At 44.9% G+C, this 22,829-nt stretch overlaps 1 protein-coding gene across 1 annotated transcript; it reads right to left on the reverse strand.

The window, feature by feature from the left end:
• Nucleotides 1-2,564: 2,564 nt before the first annotated feature.
• On the reverse strand, nt 2,565-19,704 carry LOC133270401 (5-hydroxytryptamine receptor 5A-like). Its single transcript, XM_061455622.1, has 3 exons — nt 19,458-19,704; nt 18,461-19,266; nt 2,565-4,117 (listed from the first exon to the last, which is right to left on the reverse strand). The coding sequence occupies exons 1-3, from the start codon at nt 19,702-19,704 to the stop codon at nt 3,785-3,787; spliced, it is 1,386 nt and encodes a 461-aa protein (XP_061311606.1). The 3' UTR covers nt 2,565-3,784.
• Between the last annotated feature and the right edge of the window lie 3,125 nt (nt 19,705-22,829).

Below are 22,829 nucleotides of genomic sequence, written 5' to 3' on the forward strand. Positions count from 1 at the left end.
GGCAACTTCTATTTGAGGAAATAAATGACTGTACATCTAAGCACTGGCAAACCATGATTCTTTAGAATATCTAATTTTTTTTTTAGATATTCAGGATACTGTATCATCTATCTTAGTTTACATGAGTTGTATTTTTTATGTTTTCCTTAGTCTGTCTTGAAGCCAAGCAAAACAAGGTAAGAATGTAAGTCCTAAACTAATGCTTGAACTGCCAAAGAGAGGAATGCTTGTGTGCTTGATTTTTCTCTTTCCTCTTTTTTTCTCAGTTAAAGTTGGATGCTTTAATAAGAGTAATTATGGAAATAAAGTACCAATGGAGGCAGAAAATTATCTACAGTTCCAACTTTTTTTTAATCAAGGTTGACAACTACGCAACAGTTAATGCTCCCATCTCACCAAGTTACTGGGTTTGGCACAAATCCACAGGTGGATCTCCATGCTCTCAGTGCAGGAGGCTGAGCATGGTAATGCCTTTTCTGGCTTTTAGCAGGAGCCAGCAACCAGCAGGTTAAGCCATAGCCCCCATACTAAGCTCGGACTCCATGTGATTAAAACCCAGGATTTTAAATCCCGAATATGTCGCTGCTCTTCTAAATGCAGACATGCACAGAGTCAGCATGGGAAGCAGATTTTGTTAAGAGCTGTAGTGAAATGAAAGCTCTGCTTGCTTCTTGTCACCTCTGGGTGAGCAGGAAGCCAGGCTGCTTTTAGGGGAAGCCTGTCATTCTGTAACAACTCCCTGCTGTCACAGATGCTTGGGTGGGCAGAGCACTGAACTAGTTATATTGAGAACTTCTCACAGTAAAATTACAGAGGCTCAGATTCACCTCCTAAAGAAGCTAAATTAATCTTTGTGGAGGTGGAGATTTAGATCAGTAGCCCTTCTACCAGTTTTGAAGGTAGCTGGAGACAGCCCTGCTGCACCTTCAGCATTTCTGTTAACACCAGTGCAAGCATGGAGCTACACCAAAGTGCATAGCAGCCTTCTGGCTTTATGGTGTTTTCTCAAGTCCCAGATGTCAAGCCATGGTAAAATCTGCCTTCAAAATCTGTGTCCCTTCTTGGAAGGGTTCCTCCAGTCAGCTGGCAGGTATAGTTGGAAGAAGTATCAATGCTGCTGCATGCACAGAATGTGATGGGCCTTAACTACAGTGTAGTAGGGATGGTACGAGGTTTGCATGCAAGTCTTACCAGGCAGATGGGGTACACACACTAAAATTTGGCCAAAGCATAATTATTGGAAACTTCAGGAGTGGCCACGTGCAGGAGATTTGTGTGCTTTTCAAGAACAAGTTTAAGATGACTTCATTTTCTCCTTCCCTGTCATCCATTTGGATTTTTAGGCTTTTGGGGACATGTCTGTCTTGCATGAAAAATCCAATTCACTTGAAAAATTCGTTAATGGTTCTGAAGAAGGCCTGCAGGTTTTAGTAACTTCTAAACTCCTACATATGTGTCTTCCGGTTTAATTAAGCCTCCAACCAGTACTTTGAACTGTTGCTGTTTCCCTAATATATAGAGAAATAGGGATTTAAAAGGGAAGAAGTTATTTAAGTTGAAATTTAAAAGTCTGATCCACTATCTAACATCTGAAATCCTGTTACTGAAATTTCTCAATTTCCATGGAAATTGAAAGAAACATCCTCTGCAAGGACCTAAGATGCACAGGTGGCTGTGGCTACACACGCACAGCAGAGTGTGAAGTACAGCAGTGCCTACTCTCACTATGCTCGTGTTAGTGAGACCAGTGAGAGTGGTTCTCTACAGGAACTGGAGGAACATGTACTTTGAGGGCATCTGTTTAAATTACTTGTTCAGAAAGGAGCTGGAACTTCCACAGATCGAAGTTGCTCATGTATCTGACTCAAAACTCAGTATGACATCACCAAGTAAATAATCACTTTAGGCTACACTGTAGTAATCCCTGCTTTAAAGTTAAGCAAGTAAAGGCTGCATGATTTTTTTGTTTTTCAGAATACAAAAGCTACTTGCTCTACCTCTCTGGCATGGCTGTTAAATGCATCAGTCCCTAGCTGATGGAAGTTCACCTGGCTGCTGCTGCCTGTGAGGGACTGCCAGGATACCAAGACTTTGGTAGGAGCCTCGTGATCAGCCCTCTCATTGATGCGATGCCCGTTAGGTTGGTAACTGTCAGAGATGAGGCTGAGTGTGATACACTACAGTGAGCTCAAGATGCCAGTGGTGTATGTTGATGGAGCTGAAATTCATGATTTCTAGTCATTCTCTGCAGTTCTGCATTGTCTGCCTGAGGGTACGCTTTGGATCAAAGGGTTATTTAAGCAGCAGCAAACACAAAACTGGCAGAATATGGCAGTGCAAAAGGTTAAACCTCAACTTCAAAACTAGTTGTGATACTGCAGAGCCCCATTAGTAGCGCTACAATGTTTTGTCCTTACAGTAGCTAAACCAGCTTTAGCCGGAGATGGGAGAGGGTCTGGGACTCCATGTCTGTAAAAAGCTGCCACAATAGAAATACTCAGCAGCCCTTCTCAGGTAAGGGGAGGAAACAAAACCCAAACAAACAGAGAGACTGGGTTCCAGTATACATGGAAATACTTATCTTTTAATTTATTTATGTATATATTGCTGGGACATGAGTGTGAGATCGTGGAAAAACAATTTATGGCTTGATTTTGAGTCACTAGGCTTTCTGGAGTCAGTTAGAGCTGATGGCATCAAGACCTTTCTTATAGCAGGAGGCAGGTGATGCAAGCTTACATATTGTGCACTTCTCAGTAGGGTGATGGGCACAACATTTACAGTGCAAGGACCCCAGACAGTGCAGTACAGGTGATACTGACTCCTGCCAAGCAGCCACATGGTGCTGCCAGCAAACCTGATGATTGAACACGTTTGGTGTTTGTAATACAGGTGCAGACTTAGTTTTATGGTAGCATGAAACAATAACACAGACAGTCCCGCTTCACTCAGTGGTATCAGGTGTCTGCCTGGAGCTCCCCTAGGTTGAAGAAAACAGGGAGAGCCTGAGCCCTGCAGAGTGAGAGAGTACACTGCAGGTGAACACTCCATGCTAGGTTCTCCTGTGCAAGCAGTGAGAGTACACTTCCAGTAGCTCTGAATAATTTTACACTTGGCTCTAAAGTTTCATGTGACCCCAGGGAACATACATAGGTGTCCTGTATTTCACTGAGACTTCCCTTCAAGGACTGTTGCTTGCTAGAGAACACACAGCCCTTCAGTCATACTAGGGTGTGTTTCTGAGCTGCTTGTTCATCCATTTTAATTTCACATCAATTCAGCAACTGATTGAATACAGCATATTTATTCCCTTCCAAATAAATCTCAGAAATGAAGCTGGCATCTTGCCCATATCACAAACATCTCAGTACTGCTCAATTAGCAGTTCCCACTGGTGCCTCTGCTAATGAAGAGAGTGCTACAGAATGGCACCTGTAGCTGGTTAGATGAGATCAGTCCAGTTAGATTTGACAGTCATGGTATTAGACACAGACAGTGGTTCACTCGCAGACCATAACGTGTTGATTCCAAGAGCAGACAGGAGGTATTCACTGCTTCAATCTTATTTGCCAGTCCCTGGAGCAGGATATATGTATGTATTTCCAGGAGGGAACAGTAAACTGACAGTAGATTTATATCCAAGTATCTTCCATCTTCTTTTTGATTGTTCCTAAATGCCCTCAGGTAGCTCTTGTGCATGAAAACTGTACCCATCACACACATTTCCCTCAAGAAATCTCTGTATTGTGCAAGAAAAGAATAATTTTCTACTCTGTTTCCCGTTTTATCTCTGCTTTACAAAAAGGTTCTTGAAGGCACTGTTGTAATTTTTGTTAAATGCCGTATAAATGAGAGGATTAAAGAAAGAATTGGAATAGCCAAGCCAAAGAAAGATGCTTTTCCAGATGGCTGGGATGTTGCAGGAACAGAGGGGACTTATTAATTCTGTAATAAAGAAAGGGATCCAGCACAACACAAAAACTCCAATTAAGATGCCAACCATCAGAGCTGCCTTTTTCTCTTTTTGTTCTCTCCATGTTTCTCCATCTGTCTGGAAAGTGATAGTTGCATGACGAGCTGTAAACACCATCTGTGGTTCATGTGAAGCTTCCTTCACCTCAAAACAAAAGCAAACACAGATTCTTACCAAGACAGTTTGTTTGAGTGAACTATTACTTTTAAATGACAGCATGACATCTGTGCACCTACCACTAAAGGCTCCAACTCCCTTCCTTCCATGCTCAAAGAAAGAAAATGCCCCAGAGTGCCAAAATTACCAGACTTCTCATTACATTGGAAGACCTTCTGAGTGTGACTGACAATACTAAATAAAATTAAGTAGCCAATGCCATTATGTGTTGTGGGCATTCTTTCTCAGTTTACTTTACTGGATGCCTTGGTAACTAGTGGGAAATAAGGGTGGTAAGGAAGGCTGACAAAGGCAACAAAGGCAAGTGCCTTCTGCCCATCTCTAACCTGGACTCTGATGCTGCTACATGACCTTTAGGATTTCTCAGGCCTAAATCATAAATTAATTTCATTTCATGCAGGCCCTTTGGTTCACTTGCCTATGGTATTAGGAAGGGACCTGCCACATATGCCTGCTCTTAAGGCTATTTAGCCTAACTGCCTGGACACACAGCTCAGAATCCCACCTCTGGCGGGTGCAGGAGCTTGGCACTATCACTTGTTCTGCAGAAGGGACAAAGCATACCGCAACAAACTAGGCTAAATCTGCAGGATTTTTTTTCCATCAGAACTTTTTAAATGAAAGAACAGGATTTCAATTAAAGGAAAGTTTTAAGAAATGTGTCTTATCTTTGGAAAATACCAATAGTCCATTACCCCCTAAAGAAAAAATACCATAAATGCCTGAAATAAAACTGAATACTTTGGAAAAGTAAACCCATCAAGAAGAGTCCCTTATGAAAAACAGAAGGTGGGTGTCTTCTGCTCCTTCTTGACAGAGGCTATCTCATCACAGGCACTTCTCCCTTGGGGAGAGTGACAGATCGCACCTGATGCTGCCTGGTCAATGCCAACACAGTATATGACAATGGAAGCATAAGGATACACCTGCAATGATGCACCCTCAGGCCCTGTGCCACCATTTTGAATTAGCTCCTAAAATACTCTAGTAGTAATCAACAAAAAGCTTTGCTGGAAAGCAGCATTTTCTGGTCCTTCTTTTTCCTGTTCTGTCACCTGTCCTCTATTTCACTCAGATCTAGTCTGTATTCTGACAAAAAAAACATATTCTATTGCCAGAAAAACATGGTTTCAGGCACCTTTAGTTCAAACTCTGGCTTGAGCAGAAGTTACACAAGCGAGGAGAAAACTTCAGCTACTCCAGGCTGCTGATGATGCTTCTTGTCCTCTGTCACTGAGGGCAATTCATTAATCTGTGCAGTGAATACAGCCTAGTGCTCCAGGTGGCAGTGGGGCTGGGGAAAGCAGGTTCTGGGCACAAGTTATTCCGTGCTCAGAGTCTAACCAGAAAAAGATACTTCCTTATGATTTTAATTTGAAGATTAAAGTATCTGCGAGTTTAAAGTTCTGCTACTTGCTTCAGTTATGGAGACAGTGCAATAAAATAACCAGTTTAAGGATACAATCTGAGGCTCTGAAATTTGCCTGAGTGATAATACACAGACACTGCAAGACTTTGTCATCACTCCAAAGACAGTTTGTTGTTAAATCAGCTACATATTCCACATGTATGTGCCACCTTTATACAAGCTTTATAATAGATGGAGGGCTTCTATTTGATATTAGCATAGCAACTCAGGGAAAGGGAAGCACTGGCAAAGGCTGAACAATCACTCTTCAAGATGGATATCCCTGTCTTCACCCTCAGACATGAGACACGGCTGCAAAATGTATCAGCAGCAGATTATGGGTGCAGGAAAATAATGGAGGAAAATGAAAATCACATCTGTCCTGACAATTAAAATGGGACACCCCTCATGTAGCAAGGATCACACCATTTGTCTCCAGAAAGACTTGCTCTGCACATCCTTAATCACACTCTGCAAAAGGGATGAATGTATAACACGAGGACGAATTTGTGACAAGCAACCCTGAAAGATTATGTTTTAGCCCTGAGGAATAGCTACATAAGTATGCCTCTTGGGAAGAGCCATACAAAGGACTTTGTCACTAGCACTGGGCATGGTTTGGCACTACATTTAACCTTCAACTCTTACTCAGAAGATAGAGCTTGCAGTGTGCCATATCAAATTGGAGCCTTTTTGGTACATAAGGTTTTAGAAGGCTTGTAACTGAACTGCAGAATTTACTAGTAGCAACTCTTTTATCACCTAATTATGTATTACAGGAAAAAGTCATTTAATTTATTTTTATAGAAGATACAACAGTCTTTAGGTGTTTTTCCTAATAGAACGTGTATTTACAGCCTGGCCAAGCTACCTACTGAAATCAGAGAAGTTTTCACAAACCACTGGTTGTTAGATCAGGCCTCTGAATACTAAACAGCAAGTGAAAATAGATCCTGGTATTTTTGGTAAATTACAAGACCGTAGTCAACTGCCTATCTACAGAATTTCTACTTTTTCTGTTGTAATAAATTTTTTTTTTTCCACAATTATTTTTTCACTAGTTCTATCTGGGAATTCTGAATAATGTTGTAGTAACAGTAATAATAAAGTGCAAATAGCAGCCTGGTGCTTTAGGAAAAATACTGGGATCTCTCATTGAACCTTCCGTTAAATAAACTGCGTAAATATCCCTGGCAGACTGGAGATATTTTGCTTTAATTTTCCATAAGAAATCCTTTGAAAAGGACACATAGCATGATCTTAAAAAGGCAATTAGTGTCCCTACTCAGCAAGGTCCTTCAGCCTGTGCCTTGAACAATCATGTAAACTGTGGAAGCTGCAAGAAAGCTCAGCTTTCCATGATCAGTATCTAATGCTCACCCCCTACGTTGTTTCTAACTGGACAGCCACACATGCTGTGAACAACCCTCGCTCAGTTGGCTTACCATCAGGCTCACCCACCATGACACCTGCCTCTTGGTCATTCCCAACATGGGGTACTGTTCCAAGTGCCAGCCCTGGCATGTGCCCAGCCACTTGGCAGACCTGCGAACCGCTGGCCAGCTGCTCCTGGCTTGCACTACCCCAAAAGGGATCAGACTTCACAGAGGATTTCTAGTGGGACCCTGTGCTCAGCACTCCTGTGCACAACACCCCTGTTAATGTGCCAGCTTTGCAGTTCTGTGCTCCTCCCTGCCTCAACTCCTCAGCTACTACAGGACTGCTAGCATCTCATCCCTGCTGTGGAGACAGATTCCTCAAGGAACAAGTTAACTAGATTTTTGAAGTTAAACACAGATTTAATCTTAAGTGCTGTTCATATCAGAAAATATGCATTGATATGCATCAGTTTAGAAAGGCTATAAAGCTGGTGTCTGGAGTGTAAGTCTTACTAGAAACACTGAGGGCACTGGGGTTGTTCAGTCTGGAGAAGAGAAGAATCGGGGAGACCTTGTCGCTCTCTACAGCTATCTGAATGGGGGATAGAGAGGGGAGGTGCTGGTCTCTTTTCCCGAGTAATAAGCGATAGGACAAGAGGTAATGGTCTTAAGCTGTGCCAGGGGAGGTTTAGACTGGATATTAGAAACAACTTCCTCACTGAGAGGATGATCAGGCATTGGAACAGGCTGCTCAGTCAAGTGATAGAATCACCATTCCTGGAAGTGCTCAAAAACCATGTAGATGAGACCCTTTGTGACAAGGTCTTGGCAGTCCTGCCAAGGTTGGACTTGATTATCTTAAATATCTTTTCCAACATAGTTGATTCTATGAATGCAAACTGCAAAACTGAGCAAATCCAAACTTTCATTATAATTTCAATTTTTTAAATTTTCTTTATTGCTCACTCTATGATTTCCAGCAGACTTGACTCACGTTCTTGGCCTGGCTGGTGCAAGATTATTCTTCTTTCGGTCAATTGCTGAGGTGAGTAGATTGAGAGAGGACGCCTGAAACACTGGAGTGGAGCGGGGAGAGATCAGCGTCCAAGAGCCTCAACTCAGAGCGACAAAAGCCATTGAGGAGGGAGCCTCAAGTCCTCAACAGGACTTGCCCAGGAGCCGGCAGCTCAGCTCTCGCGAGCAGTGACTCACCGGGGCAGAGGCAGCAGGCTCGGCGGCAGCTGCGGGCGGTTAAAAACCTGCACAGGGAGCCCGAGCGACCGGGAGCGCGGCGAGGCGGCAAACAGAGCAGTTTGCGCGGGCAGGCGAGTCGGGCGACCGCCTGATCAAGAGGACTCGCCTGGAGCGCAGGAGGAGGAAGGACTGCTTGCTTGTGCGGAGAGACGTAGACGGACCGATCGACCAGAGGGATCATGGTCACCACTCGATCAAAACCTGTAGTGAGGAATAACGTGGGTACCCAGGCTGAGCCTTCCTGCAGACATGCGGCTGTGCAGGTCTCTGGCTGCAGTGAATGCCTGAGCCTGGCACTTGTACTGGAGAGAGCCAGTGACACCGCTTGTGTGCAGTGTCAGCAAGTAGATGACCTGCTAAAGCAGGTGGTTGAACTGAGGGAGGAGGTAGAAAGGCTGAGAGCTATCAGAGAGTGTGAAAGTGAAATTGATTGGTGGAGCCACAGCCTAAGGCAAGGGCAGAGGGAAGTGGTTGAACAAGTGATAGATCCCCTTCCCTCCTACAATCAGATAGAAGGAGTAAACTTAAGGGACAAGGAAGTATGGAGGGAGGTCCCTCCTCAGAGAGGTAACCGAAAACCCTCACAATCCCTTCCTTCCTCGCAGTTGCCCTTGAGTAACAGGTATGAGGTCTTGGAACTACAGGGCCAGGTAGATGGAGATGGAGGGGTAGATCCATCTAGTGAGTCACCTAGGGCTTATCACTCACCCCCATGCCTTAGAACTTCCTCAAAGAAGAAGAAAGGTGGTGGGTGACTCCCTTCTGAGGGGAACAGAAGGGCCCATTTGTCGACGTGATCCATCCCACAGGGAAGTCTGCTGCCTACCTGGGGCTCGGATTGGAGATGTTAAAAGGAAATTCTCTGATCTGGTGCAGCCCTCTGACTGCTATCCGCTGCTGGTTTTTCAGGTTGGCAGTGATGAAAGTATTACAAGCAGGGCAAGGGCAATGAAGAGAGACTTCAGGGCCATGGGACAGCTGGTTAGAGGGTCTGGAGCGCAAGTGGTGTTTGCCTCCATACCTGTTACAGGCAAAGGTGAAGAGATAAATAGGAAGAGACTGCAGATTAATGTATGGCTATGGGACTGGTGCCAAAGGCAGGGGTTTGGGTTTTTCAATCATAGGCTGCTATATGAGACACCTGGTTTGCTGGTGGCAGGTGGGATACATCAGTCCCAGAGGGGGAAAAGGTTTCTGGGGCAGGAGTTAGCAGGGCTCATTGACAGGGCTTTAAACTAGGTAGGAAGGGGGAAGGGGAGATAACTGGGCCTGTTGGGGACAAGCCCAAGAGAAACATGCTAGGGCTTGAAGAATGGCAGACTAGGGAGAACTCTCAATCTATTGTTTCATTTGAGGGAAAGGGTAGTTGTTTAATCCCTGTCCTGCAGGGGGAAAAAGGGTACCTGGGCAAGAGTTAGTAGAGCTCACTCACAGAGCTCTAGGTTAGATTCGAAGTGCGAGGGGGTTGTAGCTGGGTTTGAACTAGTGGGGCAATGTTCTAGTATGAATGAAGACCAGAAGGCCTCCCGCCTTCCAAGGGTGCCACTAGCGTGCTCACCTCGCTCCCTGAAATGCCTGTACACCAATGCACGCAGCATGGGGAATAAACAGGAGTTAGAAGTCTGTGTGCGGTCTAAAGGTTATGACCTGGTGGCAATTACAGAGACATGGTGGGACAGCTCACATGACTGGAATGTGGTTATGGATGGCTATGTCCTTTTTAGGAAAGATAGATCAGCAAAGCAAGGTGGTGGAGTTGCTCTTTATGTGAAAGAGCGACTAGAATGTATTGAGTTCTGTCCAGGGACAGATGAGGAGCAAGTGGAAAGTCTGTGGGTGTGAATTAAGGGACAGGCTGGTACAGGTGGCACAGTTGTGGGGGTCTATTACAGACCTCCTGATCAGGATGAAGGAGTTGATGAGGCTTTCTACAGGCAATTGAAAGCAGCTTCACGACTACATGCCTTGGTCCTTATGGGGGATTTTAACTACCCTGACATTTGCTGGAAGACTTACACAGCCACTCACTCACAGTCTAGGAGGTTCCTCCAGTGCATTGATGATAACTTCTTTATGCAAATGGTGGACGAACCAACTAGGAGAGGAGTGCTTCTGGATCTGGTACTCACCAACAAGGAGGGTCTGGTTGAAGTAGTGACGGTCAATGGCAGCCTGGCTGCAGTGACCATGAGATGGCGGAGTTTAGGATCCTGTGTGGGAGGAATAGAATACCTAGAAAGGCCACAATTCTGGATTTCCAAAGGGCCAACTTTGGCCTCTTCAATCAATTGCTAAGGGAAGTATCATGGCAAAGGGTACTAGGTGGTAAAGGGTCTCAAGATAGTTGGTCAGCATTCAAGAACCACTGCTTCAAAGCTCAGGATCAGAGTGTCCCAATGGGTAGGAAGTCAAGTAGGGGAGCCAGGAGACCAGCATAGTTAAACAAGGAGCTGCTGGGCAAACTCATACGGAAAAAGAGAATCTATGGATTATGGAAGGAGGGGCTGGCCACTTGGGAGGAATATAGGACAGCTGTTAGAGGATGTAGGGAAGCAATTAGGACAGCTAAGGCCTCCTTGGAACTTAAATCTGCAAGTCGGGTCAAGGACAATAGAAAGGACTTCTTCAAATACATAGCGAATAAAACTAACACAAGAAGCAGTATAGGCCCACTGCTGAATGAGGTGGGTGCCCTGGAGACAGAGGATATAAAGAAGGCAGAGGTGTTGGATGCCTTCTTTGCCTCTGTCTTTACTCCTGCAGACTCTCCCCGGGGGACCCAGATTCCTATAGCCCCGGAAGGAGTCAGGATAAAGGAGGAGTTTGCTTTGGTAGATGAGGATTGGGTTAGGGATCAGTTAAGTAATCTGGACATCTATAAATCGATGGGCCCAGATGGAATACACCCACGGGTGCTGGCGGAGGTCATTGCCGAGCCACTCTCCATCATCTTTGGTAAGTCGTGGGAAACAGGTGAGGTGCCTGAGGATTGGAGGATGGCAAATGTCACGCCGGTCTATAAGAAGGGCAAGAAGGAGGACCCGGGTAATTATAGACCGGTCAGCCTTACCTCCATCCCTGGAAAGGTGATGGAACAACTTATTCTTGACACCATCTCTAGACATATCAAGGATTAGGGGGTCATTAAGAGCAGCCAACATGGCTTTACCAAGGGGAAGTCATGTTTGACCAACCTTATAGCCTTCTATGAGCAAGTAACTAGGTGGATGGATGATGGTAGAGCAGTAGATGTGGTTTCTCTTGATTTCAGTAAGGCATTTGATACCGTCTCCCACAGCATCCTCATAGATAAGCTAAGGAAGTGTGGGCTTCATGATCAGGTGGTGAGGTGGATCAAGAACTGGTTGGAAGGAAGAAGGCAGAGAGTTGTGGTCAATGGGGCAGAATCTAGCTGGAGGTCTGTGACTAGTGGAGTCCCTCAGGGGTCGGTGCTGTTTAATATTTTCATCAATGACCTGGATGAGGGAACTGAATGTACCCTCATCAAGTTTGCTGATGATACTAAACTGGGAGGAGTGGCTGACACACCAGAGGGCTGTGCTGCCATTCAGCAAGACCTGGACAGGCTGGAGAGTTGGGCGGAGAGGAACTTGATGAAATTCAACAAGGGGAAGAACAACCCCATGCACCAGTACAGGTTGGGGGTTGACCTGCTGGACAGTAGTGAAGGGGAAAGGGACCTGGTGGTCCTGGTGGATAGGAGGATGACCATGAGCCAACACTGTGCCCTTGTGGCCAAGAAGGCCAATGGCATCCTAGGGTGCATTAGAAAGGGTGTGGTTAGTAGGTCAAGAGAGGTTCTCCTCCCCCTCTATTCTGCCTTGGTGAGGCCGCATCTGGAATATTGTGTCCAGTTCTGGGCCCCTCAGTTCAAGAAGGACAGGGAGCTGCTGGAGAGAGTCCAGCGCAGAGCCACAAAGATGATTAAGGGAATGGAACATCTCCCTTATGAGGAGAGGCTGAGGGAGCTGGGTCTCTTTAGCTTGGAGGAGACTGAGGGGTGACCTCATCAATGTTTACAAATATGTCAAGGGTGAGTGTCAGGATGATGGAGCTAGGTTTTTTTCAGTGATGTCCAGTGATAGGACAAGGGGCAATGGGTGTAAACTGGAGCATAGGAGGTTCCATGTGAGCATCAAGAAAAATTTCTTTCCTGTGAGAGTGACAGAGCACTGGAACAGGTTGCCCAGGGGGGTTGTGGAGTCTCCTACGTTGGAGATATTCAAGGCCCGCCTGGACAAGTTCCTGTGTGATGTACTCTAGGTTTCCCTGCTCTTGCAGGAGGATTGGACTAGATGATCTTTTGAGGTCCCTTCCAACCCTTAGGATTCTGTGATTCTAATAACTATCAGCCCCTAGGACCAAATTGTCAAGACTGTTTGTCATAAACCAGCCCACAAAAAGTATACTGAAAGTAAATTAACCTACTGTAGGCAAACACTGTTGAGGTACACAGTGCTGGCACGGGACCCATGCTCAGGGATTCCTCCCCTCATGCAGGCATGAGGCAATCCACTGCAGTTTGGCATTGTCTGAACATGAGCACAAGCCAAAAAGACTATGTAGTTGTTAGTCAAGATATCTGACTGTTATTGCTGTGCCACATGGAACAAAGGACAAGCCCAGCCCTTTACCTCCATTTTGGGCCTATTGATGAGCACTAGTGAGCAGGCTGCGACAGGGGAAAAGGCGACTGCAGACTGCAAATTAAAACAATCTGTTAAGATGTCTTAGTTTACACTGGGCACATCTCTCTTATACGAGCATCTCTGCACAGCGTTGCACACTGTTCTCACTCAGTCACTAGCAACACACTATGCCTTGGGCACAGATTTCCTTACATCCACCCAGGCTCTATTCCTGGAGTGCTACAAGTCATGAGCAGTGGGGAAAAAAGCTGGTATGAAAAGACTGCTATTCTGAGGCCAGAATTAGGTTCTGAATTCATTACATCAGCTATTTCACAGAACCACAGAATGGTTGAAGCCAGATCACCTAGAGCACATTGCTCAGGATCATGTCCAGACAGCTCTTGTGTATCTCCAGAGAAGGAAGGAGACTCCACAACCTTTCTGGGTGACCTATTCCAGCACTCAATCACCCTCACAGTTCAGGTGGAACCTCAAGTTTCATTTTCTACTCACTGCCTCTTGTCCTGTTGTCTGGTACCACCAAGAAGAGTCTGGCCTCATCCTCTTGACACCTTCTCTTAGGATATTTACACACACTGTAAGTGTGTAAGTATCTGTACACTCTGGGCCTTCTCTTGTTCGGGCTGAACAGGCCCAGCTCCCTCAGCCTTTTCTCATATGAGAGAAGCTCCAAGCCCTTAATCATTCTAGTAGTCCTTTGCAGGACTTGCTCCAAGAGCAACAGGCTCTGAGAAGTGCAGAGATGACCACTTTCCAGTCAGAGTATCATAAAGAGTTAAATGAAGGGAAAGAGCTCTCAAGGACAAATTATTCCACAGACAGAAAGGAATTCTGGGTTAGTTTCAGAATTCATTCTTCTATAGATTGATCAGCAATTATTGTTCAATGCCACTTCTGCCATTTGTTTCCTCCCAGTAAATTACTGCTACTGAATGGCTGTATGTTCCTAGAGCCATTTGCTCCCAATTCCTGTGTTCCTAACAAAGTTATAAAAAATATGCCACCACGGAGTTCTGATGAAATCCCTTGATTTAAAGTGTTCCTTATAGCTTTAAAGATTGTTGTTAATGATCCTTCATATCAGGTACTGTGCATGTGTTTGTACTGTACCTCCAGAGTTTCCAATAACAGAACAGTAAAGGTGATAAACATCAATCAAATCTGACTACAAGTTCAGAGTTTTGTGGATTACCATGTGATTCAGCAGAGATGGTTCCTACCTCAGTGTAGCTTTGGCAAACTTGAAACAAGAACACAAGAAAATGAAATGCACAGCAAAGGATCAAAACATAGGAATGCCTACACTTTCTTGGATGCTCCAGCAATATGACAAACAGTACATTTGATAGGGAAGAGAACACCTGCTTTCTGTCACAGCATTTTCTATTGCTGTAAGCAGGAGTAACTGCATTTTTCCAAGGAAACTGCTAGCCATTTTGCTTCCTGCCTCACTTTTCTCCTATCTGACATCAAGGAAGCTGGAGAGGGACTATTCATGAGAGACTGTAGTGACAGGACAAGGGGCAATGGGTTCAAACATAAACAGGGGAGATTAGGTTAGATATAAGGAAGAAATTCTTTACCATCAGGGTGGTAAGGCACTGGAACAGGCTGCCCAAGAAGCTGTGAATGCTCCATCTCTGTAAGTGTTCAGGGCCAGGTCGGACAGAACCTTGAGCAACCTGACCTAGTGGAAGGTGATCCTGCCTGTGGCCCATGGACCTCAATGATCCTTAAGGTCCTTTTCAACCCAAACCATTCTATGATTCTATCATCTGCTCCCAGTTTTCTGGGCAGTTGCACTTTGCTTCCTGACCCATCTCCTCTACTTATACAGTCATAGGCAGAAATAACAAAAGGAAGGCCTGCAACTCCTCCAGAGGAGAATCTGTTTTCTCTCCCATATGGTCCATATGGGTGGTAAAGGCCAGCAGGCCAAGGTGTAGAACAGCACTACAATGTTGGAGCTCTGGGTCCTGATACTACCTAAAATGGGAAGGAGTCTCACAAAACTGGTAAAGGTTTGGCCCAGGCTTAATTACTCATACACTATACAAGGTACTTAAGAGGGGAGAAAGGAAAAATCAAGCAAACAATCAAAACCCACAGCCATCAACAGAACTTGATTTTTAACTCTTCACATGACTTTGAAATTGCTACATGTAAATAATCCTGATGTACAGATTCTGCCATCCTTGGTTTTGCCATGCAAAACCCGTTACAAGTGACTTCACTGATTTAAAAGGGCACTATCCAGCAGGATCTGCTGTTTTTCAAGCAGTCTCATTTATTTCAATTGGACTACTTATGGAGAGAATCATTACCTGCTGTCAACAAGGTGTGACAGAGTATAGCTATCTATCAGTGATGGTATGTCACTAGTTTTTTTACGAGGCTCACTCATGTCAGTATTGACTGTAGAACTCACTTTTTACGGAGTTCCATAATTACAAAAACCAGTCTTATTTAGGGTCCCAATTCTGCCTTTTTTTTTTGTTTCAAGAGAAAGTAAGAAACAAGCTCTCATTCAAACTAGAAGCACCTCAGATGTTTCATGTCCATGTCTCTCACCTGATTTTAACACTTCAAAAAGTGTTTTTCAAAAGCATAAATAAAATTTTAACCAAAAATTACTCAAAATAGTTATTTCGTAACTATCCTATTCTGCACCTCTGTAACAGCATAGAAACATAACTTACATATGCCAACTCTCAGCTCAGAGACAGTTGCCCTTCCTGTATGTGTGTGTGTTTGCATACATATATATATGTATATATATACATATATATACACAGTGACAACCTGCAAAGCACTTTGGTGCCTGGCTCTGTTGGCTGGAAGGCACTGTACAAAACATGAAGGTACTGTCATTATTGTTCCACTTGGTGCATCGGTTTCTTCAAGGCATTTCTACGGGCAAATGACCTCATCATGTCCTCTTTATAGTAACTTGCTAGAACCAACCAGCTATACTGTCAGGTCTACTTCATGCCATAAACTGCAGTTCTGGCACACAGTTCCAATTCAGCGCTACCTGACAGCTAATTCCCGAGTGCAACGCAGATGTCTCTCCCAACAGGGATTACTGCTGTTCCTCCTCACCTCCAGCCTGGAAAGCACCGCCAGCCTTTGGCATTGACTGCTGAAAGCCCCTCTGATGTTACTCAGATCAACTAGCACAGGGCACCCAGAGAGAACACTGACATAGACACAGAGGGCACATTGCATCCAGAGTAACAGTGACAGAAGAAAACTGTTCCAAGCATGACAGGTGAGCATTCTCAGAGAAGAAAGGCAGCAAAGAAAGCAGAGGTAGGAGAGATATTAAGGGAGAAAGAAATGGAAAATTAGAGTGAGTTGATGGGCAAAACAACTGGAACAGAATGTACCCCATAAGAGAGGATAGAGCTGATGCTGACAGCCTAATAACCCTTGCATGTGCAGCAAAGATGCATCACCTCATCAGGTTTGCCACATACCCTGACAATGTCATCTTTGTGTTTTAATGTCAAAAAAAATCCTGTTCCTATAAGCTTAAATGAGATCAGGATAAAACTTGGTAACTCTGTCTTTTAAGGAAAGAAAACTGCAGAGGCAGGAATGCCAGCTCCCTTGATTCATGGGTTCATTTAATGCACACGTGTACAGCTGGGCATCACCTTTTCCTTTAGGTGAGGAGTAAAGGTTTGCATCTGGATCACAAAGGTCTTTTTATTTAAGCCAGCAAATGAAGCTGCTGGGACAATGGGGAAGGTTGCCACTAGACACTGATTGCAGATTCAAGAATCACTGTTATAAAAGAAGTTAGCATGTCTATCACTGCCAGTACAAGAAAGATGAACTACTGGCTTGAGCATTTGCTGGTGTTGGAATAACAGCTACAATGTCAATCCCTCCAAAATGGGGATTCAGCTCACAGGAACATTTTTGTCAGGACAGCCTAAACTACCTCCTAGACACTACATCAGCAAAAAGCACTCACCTGCCAGCTTAGCTGTGCTCACACAAGGGATTTGCAGACAGAACTATGACAATTAGGAGTCAGACTCTTTCTTGATAAACTGACATACCAACAACGTGTCTCTGTATAGGCTAAAACTTCAGCAGCAATGCCTCAGCTCATTTAGCTTCCCAGAATCTTAGATTGGAAGCAACTAGTCCTGTATGAGTACGTGTGTATGTAAAACATCAAACATGCAAAAAAACACTACAAATACACAGCTAGCTTTTGTGCTTGGGAAGATTAAGTCCAAGCAATACATTAGTCATACTTAAAATAACTTGGAAATTTGGTGCAAACCAGGGGATGAAGGCCATACGAAGAACAAAAAGGAATGCCACTAGAGGAGACACCCTCATCTGACACATTTTGTGCTTTTACATGGAAGACAGCTTCATAAATCAGTTTACATTAAAAACGTCCTCAAGACATTACAATCCAATCTGCAAGTCTGACCACATATAATTGCCAGTGCTGTCACCTTTTGCTAGAATCAGGGGACACAACCCACAGACTTTTTATCTGTGATCATAATAACATGATTCTTACCATGAGTGCAAATCAAAGTTAGAAGAATTCAGCAGAGGAGTGACACGGCAGGATTAACCCCAACTGAACAGAAGGATTCCATGTCTCTTTAGGTATCTCTAACATCCACGCAGCTCATGTTTTGTCCAGGAACTGGACTTAGCAAGTACAAGCAATCATAAAAACATACTGTAAAGAAACATTTCCAGACGTAGGAGTAAGAGCACGTGACAGAAAGACCAGTTTACAGAGAGTAAAGCACCAAGCACCCTGACAACATGACATAGGTCACAGCGTCATCATGCAGAGAACTTGACTTAATGGGACACAAGGGGTCAACTCCAACCCCTTTCCTGTCCACTAGCTGTATCCCCAAAATGAATGAAACCTCGAACATGACGAGGGCTTTGTGGGATTACAGGCAATGTCTGGGATAAGGAGGAGGACATGGTTTTTCAGACAGCTGGTAATTTTACGATAGAAACAATTGCTCATTGCTTCAACACTATGTAGGGAGCAGTATGTCCCCAGTATTCAAGGTAATTTAGCCCAAGTACATAAAGTGTCTTACTTGCTGGCTAACATCTACTCAGACGCTGATAGATACTACACAAACGCATACACATTTTTCTATAGCCATGCTGGCTGAAAAATGTGTATGCATTTACTCTGTACACAACCTAGGAACCTGATTATGTATCAGTCTACCCCACTAACACTGTAAAACATAAAGAGGAAAAACCCCAAGGAATAGCAAATTCAGACTAAAGACATGACTTTTAAATGGCTCTCCAGACAGGTGAACGCACCTGTCACTTACTCCTATGGCACACTTAAGAAAAAAATGAGAATAAAACTCTTCTCTGGCAGTGGTGCTTTTTCACTATCTAGTAACTGCTCATGTGGAGTCTGTAACAGAGCTAACTCACACAAGACCCCCATGACATGTCTCAAGTCACTGTGCTGAAACCACCAATGCACGGGTGCCCACTAGGAGCAGATGAGAAGTAGAAGCCCAAGTGCCTGGGTGAAGCACTGGGGACTCTCTTTCCCGTTCCCCACGCTTACCTGGGCAGCCTCGGGCAAGGGCACCACGGCGTTCCTCCTGCGGCCCCGCACACGGAATTTGGCCGCCTTGTAGATCTTCCAGTAGACAAAGAGCACCACGCATAGGGGCAGGTAAAAAGCCCCGCCAGTGGAGAGAATGGTGTAGGAGGGCTCTTGGCTGACCTGGCAGCGCTCCTGCTCAGGGCTGTACGTCTCCCCCCAGCCAAAAAGGGGGGCAAGTGAGATGGCAGCGGACAGCGCCCAGGTGAGAGCGATCATAACGTTGGAGATGCGGCGGCGGGTGAGTAGTGTGTACTCCAGGTGGCGGGTGATGGACCAGTAGCGGTCCAGGGCGATGGCGGTCACGTTCCAGATGCTGGCCGTGCAGCACAGCACGTCGAAGCAGACCCACACGAGGCACAGTGCCCGTCCCAGCCGCCACCGCCGCCCAGCTGACAGCTCCTTCACCAAGCTCAGTGGCATCACCAGGGCTGCCACCAGCACATCTGACACTGCTGTGGAGGCCACAAGATTGTGGGGCACCCGGTGGAAAGCTTTCACTCGCAGGATGGTTGCCAGCACCAGCAGGTTCCAGAGAAAGGTGGCCACAGTCAGGAGCACCAGCAGGGTCAGAATGAGGATGGTGAAGATGGAGAAGGGCTCCCGGCCCCTCCACGTGCTGCTGCTCACCAGCGCAGAGGCAGCCGAGGAGGTGTTGGTGTCCACGACAGATGATGAGGAGTTGGCACCCATGCTGGCCTGACACTGACCCTGTGGGGTGCAAGGGCTCAGAGTCTCCGCCGTGACAGGGACCGGGCTCGGCCCCTCTTACGCACACGAACACTCTTCCCCTATCCAGGCCGCCTGCCGCCTCAGCGCCGTCCCTCGCACCGCTGCCGGAGACCGGGAGCTCACACCGCGCCTCCCCTCAGCAGCCGCCCGCCTCTTCAACGCAGCCTGCACCCCCCGCAGTGGCGCCGCCGGTCACCCGCCTCCGCCCGCGCCCGCCGCTCCTCACGCCAATACCGGGCAGCTCTGGTGCCGCCGAGGAGGGTCGCCGGGGCCGCGGCGAGGGGCACGCACGGGGAGGGCGGCACAGCTGTTGCCGCCCCGCCCCAGCGGCCGTCTCGGGGGCTGTGGCGGACACCCTCTGCGGCGACCGGCCCTCTCGGCTGAGGGTGGAGCCCCCGTCTCCGGGGTCTCCTCTCCACAGGCCCCATGAGGTGACGGGACACCCTCTTCTCCTCAGGGCTGCTTCCCGCCATGTTCTTCTCAGCGCTCCCACCGGAGCGTCTCCTCGCCTCGAGCAAGCGGCGCCTTCCCTGCAAGGTTGGTGTCGGTTTTAGTGCTGAACGCGAGTTATTTCTAGGCTGCAGCATTTAAATGGGATTTTTTCCAGTTAGAAAAAAAAAAACAAAACAAACCAAAAAACAAAAGAAAACCATCACTGAAGTTCGCTTAAATTTTTAAGTGGCCGGGAACATCTCTGTCCTTGCGTGTGTTCGGGGCAAGTTTATGGCACGGTTTCTTCAGGCAGATGCCCAGCCTCTGGAAAACATCCCTTCTCCTGGACCTTTCCAGTAACTGCCTTCAAAACCAAAGTTTTTAAAAGATAATTTCAAACCTGTTGCACAGTCTCTTTTGACGTCTGTAACAGATGTTAACAGGGTGTTATGCATAAAGGAGACACAGCAATGAGCTTTGCCATTTCCTGAGTAATAAATGGTGACGAGTGAGAAGATTGTAGAGCAACCTGGGTATTGTATTTGAAGTGTGTTTAAGGTATTATACCTACGGCCTTTGGGAGGTGTCCTTTATCTTCTGCCTGCTTCCGTTCCTGGCGGTCCTTTACAACCTGTAACCATCATTTTCACCTGCTTTGTTTCCCCTTAGTCTGTTACTAGGACAATTTCAGTGGGAGTTACTGGACAAAACACAGGCTCTTTACCAGGTTGTATGGTGGTGTTGAGAGATCTCTAAAGTTGTTTGAAGTTGTTGGGCACCATTAAATAAGCTCAGAGAAGGTTAGTGATGTTTGTTTCCTTGCAAGTAACAGCGTACCTGCCATCACAGACTGTAATGGAGTAGATTTTGGAGACAGGAGGTTGCTTGTTTTTGAAGTAGAGAAGGACTATTTTCTGGGTCAGAATAGTCTTGTGTAAATGAATGCTGCTCAAATCAATGTTCTTCACTTGCATTCACATTCACTGAAGAAACCATCTGACAAAACACAAACCTCTAGCACCACTGTGTTATCTAAGGCAAGCAGCATCCAGCTTTCCTTACTCAGGGTTCCCAAATTCAAAAGCTGGAACAATTATTACAGAAATGACAGACAATGGCTATAGTCAGAATAACCAGGCTGTTTTGCTGCTTAACTTTGGGATGCCACTTCACTTATTAGATAAACAAATTATATATTTCCCAGGCTCTTAATGCAGACATGATTTTAGCTGCTCCTTCCTATAGTAATTCTAACAAGTGATCTAGTGTAAGCCAGCAGCGAAGAGAAGAATATCTGCATTACTTATCAGCTTTTATTATTAGGAAAAGAAGGACTTCTGAGTGGTGAATGTCTCACATTTTGCCTGTTGAGCTTCTAATAGGTAGAATCTGACAGAGCTTGTCAAGAAAAGTCTTCACAATACTGCCGCAAGTTGAATGTAAAGCAGCATCTGAAACCATTAGGCACTGGTGAAAATTTGTCATGGTTGGGAAACCATATGTGACTGCTTCACAAGCAGCTTTCAGTGCTTTGTCTTTATATTACTCCTTTTTGACTTGTGTCTTGTTTTGTTTTTAAAATGTCAGCTAAAGAATTACTGAACAACACTTAATTCCTTTAAAAGGCACCCAGGCCTAAAAGCAGTAAGGGAAACAGGCAGGTAAAAAAGTCTTTTAACTTCTAAATGTTTCAACAATAATCAGTTCTGTGAACTTAATAAAGGAATAGAAGAATCTTGTCACAATTTGAATAACTCAGCTATTAAAGAATGACTGCAAACAACAAAAACATAGACTAACTGACATAGACTAACTGCAAAAAGTTTCATGTTTAGGAGCCCATATTGGCCAAGATATGATTCATTTGTGCCTGCTCCTGCAAGAAATGAGGTTGTCTTTTCCTTGGGTAAGGGATGTTCATTTGTGGGTTGTGGCCTACCATTAAAACAGGCCAGATTATTTCAAAGCCTTCCTTTCCTAGAAGATGTGTGTCCCATCCCTCTACTCCTATTTATTATGTGTAACGTATTTATTATGTACCACATCCTGATAGTTATTTTTCAGTTCACACGTTAAGTGTGTTGAAATCCCTTCTTTTTCCTCCCTGAAATAACCTAGCTGAAATAACATAGTCCTGTAATACAGAGGCTTGAATAAAGTCTCAAATGGATTAATTTTTTCTTGATAATTACTCCACTGCTGTCTTGTCCTGTGAATGCAAAAGCTTAGTAGTGCTCCTCAAAGATTGCTATGGCAACATGTTATGAAGGTCTCAGAAACCAGGGTATACTTTGAAAAAGAGAAGAGGAAATTTTAAAATTGAGGAGACTTGCATTTATTCATGTATTCTTAATAAAGAAAAAGCAAATATTGCATGAAATGATAAAAAAGACAAAACTAAAACACACTCATCTACTGAAATTAAAGGAGGACCTAGTTTACTTTTAAGTACAGTTAAAGTATTACAAGTTGCTGTCATGTGAAAGTACAGTGAAAACAATAAAAATCTGTTCTTTCATTCACAGATATATTTTAATGACTTCAGAAACTACATTCTGTGTCTTCATAGTTTCTTATTCAATGAAGTATGGCAGTGTGTATCCTCAAAAGATAACTGATATTACCAACTGGTTCATTGCTCTTAAATAAGCAAATAAATATGTGACTAAGGGCTTGGTGCTAGGTGATAGAATTAACAGTAAATACAAAATAACATCATCTTCTCTTCTGGATGTTTGGAGCTTTGTGGGCTGAAATGTTTGAGGGATGCAAAACACAAGATGGTGTTTTGAAAGTCTAAGAGTAGAAATACTTCTGTATCTGCTTGTAAGTCTAAGGGTAGAGTTACTTCATATCTTCCTTTGCATCCATTCTTACTTTTCCCTGGTGACCAGAGAACTGCTGAGAAAAGGACTTGTGACAAAGGTGAGGAATGGCAAAACATACTTCCTAGTCCTTACTGCCTTACCAAACACCACCTGCAACTCATTCTTTTGGCTGCTGATTTTGAAATAAGTCTCCTCAGACTCAGTCTTGTCATAATGATTAGACATTAGGAAGAAGTTCTTTACTGTGAGGGTGGTGGGATGCTGGCACAGGTTGCCCAGAGAAACTGTGGCTGCCCCATCTCTGAAAGTGTTCAGAGCCAGGTTGGACGGGGCTTTGA

Source organism: Pezoporus flaviventris, unplaced genomic scaffold (assembly GCF_033815535.1).
Source record: "Pezoporus flaviventris isolate CSIRO_AGI_PZ_B2104156 unplaced genomic scaffold, CSIRO_AGI_Pfla_v1 ptg000001l, whole genome shotgun sequence".
NCBI lineage: Eukaryota > Metazoa > Chordata > Aves > Psittaciformes > Psittacidae > Pezoporus > Pezoporus flaviventris.

What these genes read in the sequence shown, in the direction of transcription:
- LOC133270401 (XM_061455622.1), bottom strand. Translation starts at nt 19,704, where the DNA reads ATGGCGGGAAGCAGCCCTGAGGAGAAGAGGGTGTCCCGTCACCTCATG. An exon ending in CAGAGCTGCCCGGTATTGGC is followed by an intron (nt 19,267 to 19,457) that starts GTGAGGAGCGGC and finishes CGTGTGCGTAAG; the next exon opens with AGGGGCCGAGCCCGGTCCCT. An exon ending in CCTTGCCCGAGGCTGCCCAG is followed by an intron (nt 4,118 to 18,460) that starts GTAAGCGTGGGG and finishes TTTTGTTTTGAG; the next exon opens with GTGAAGGAAGCTTCACATGA.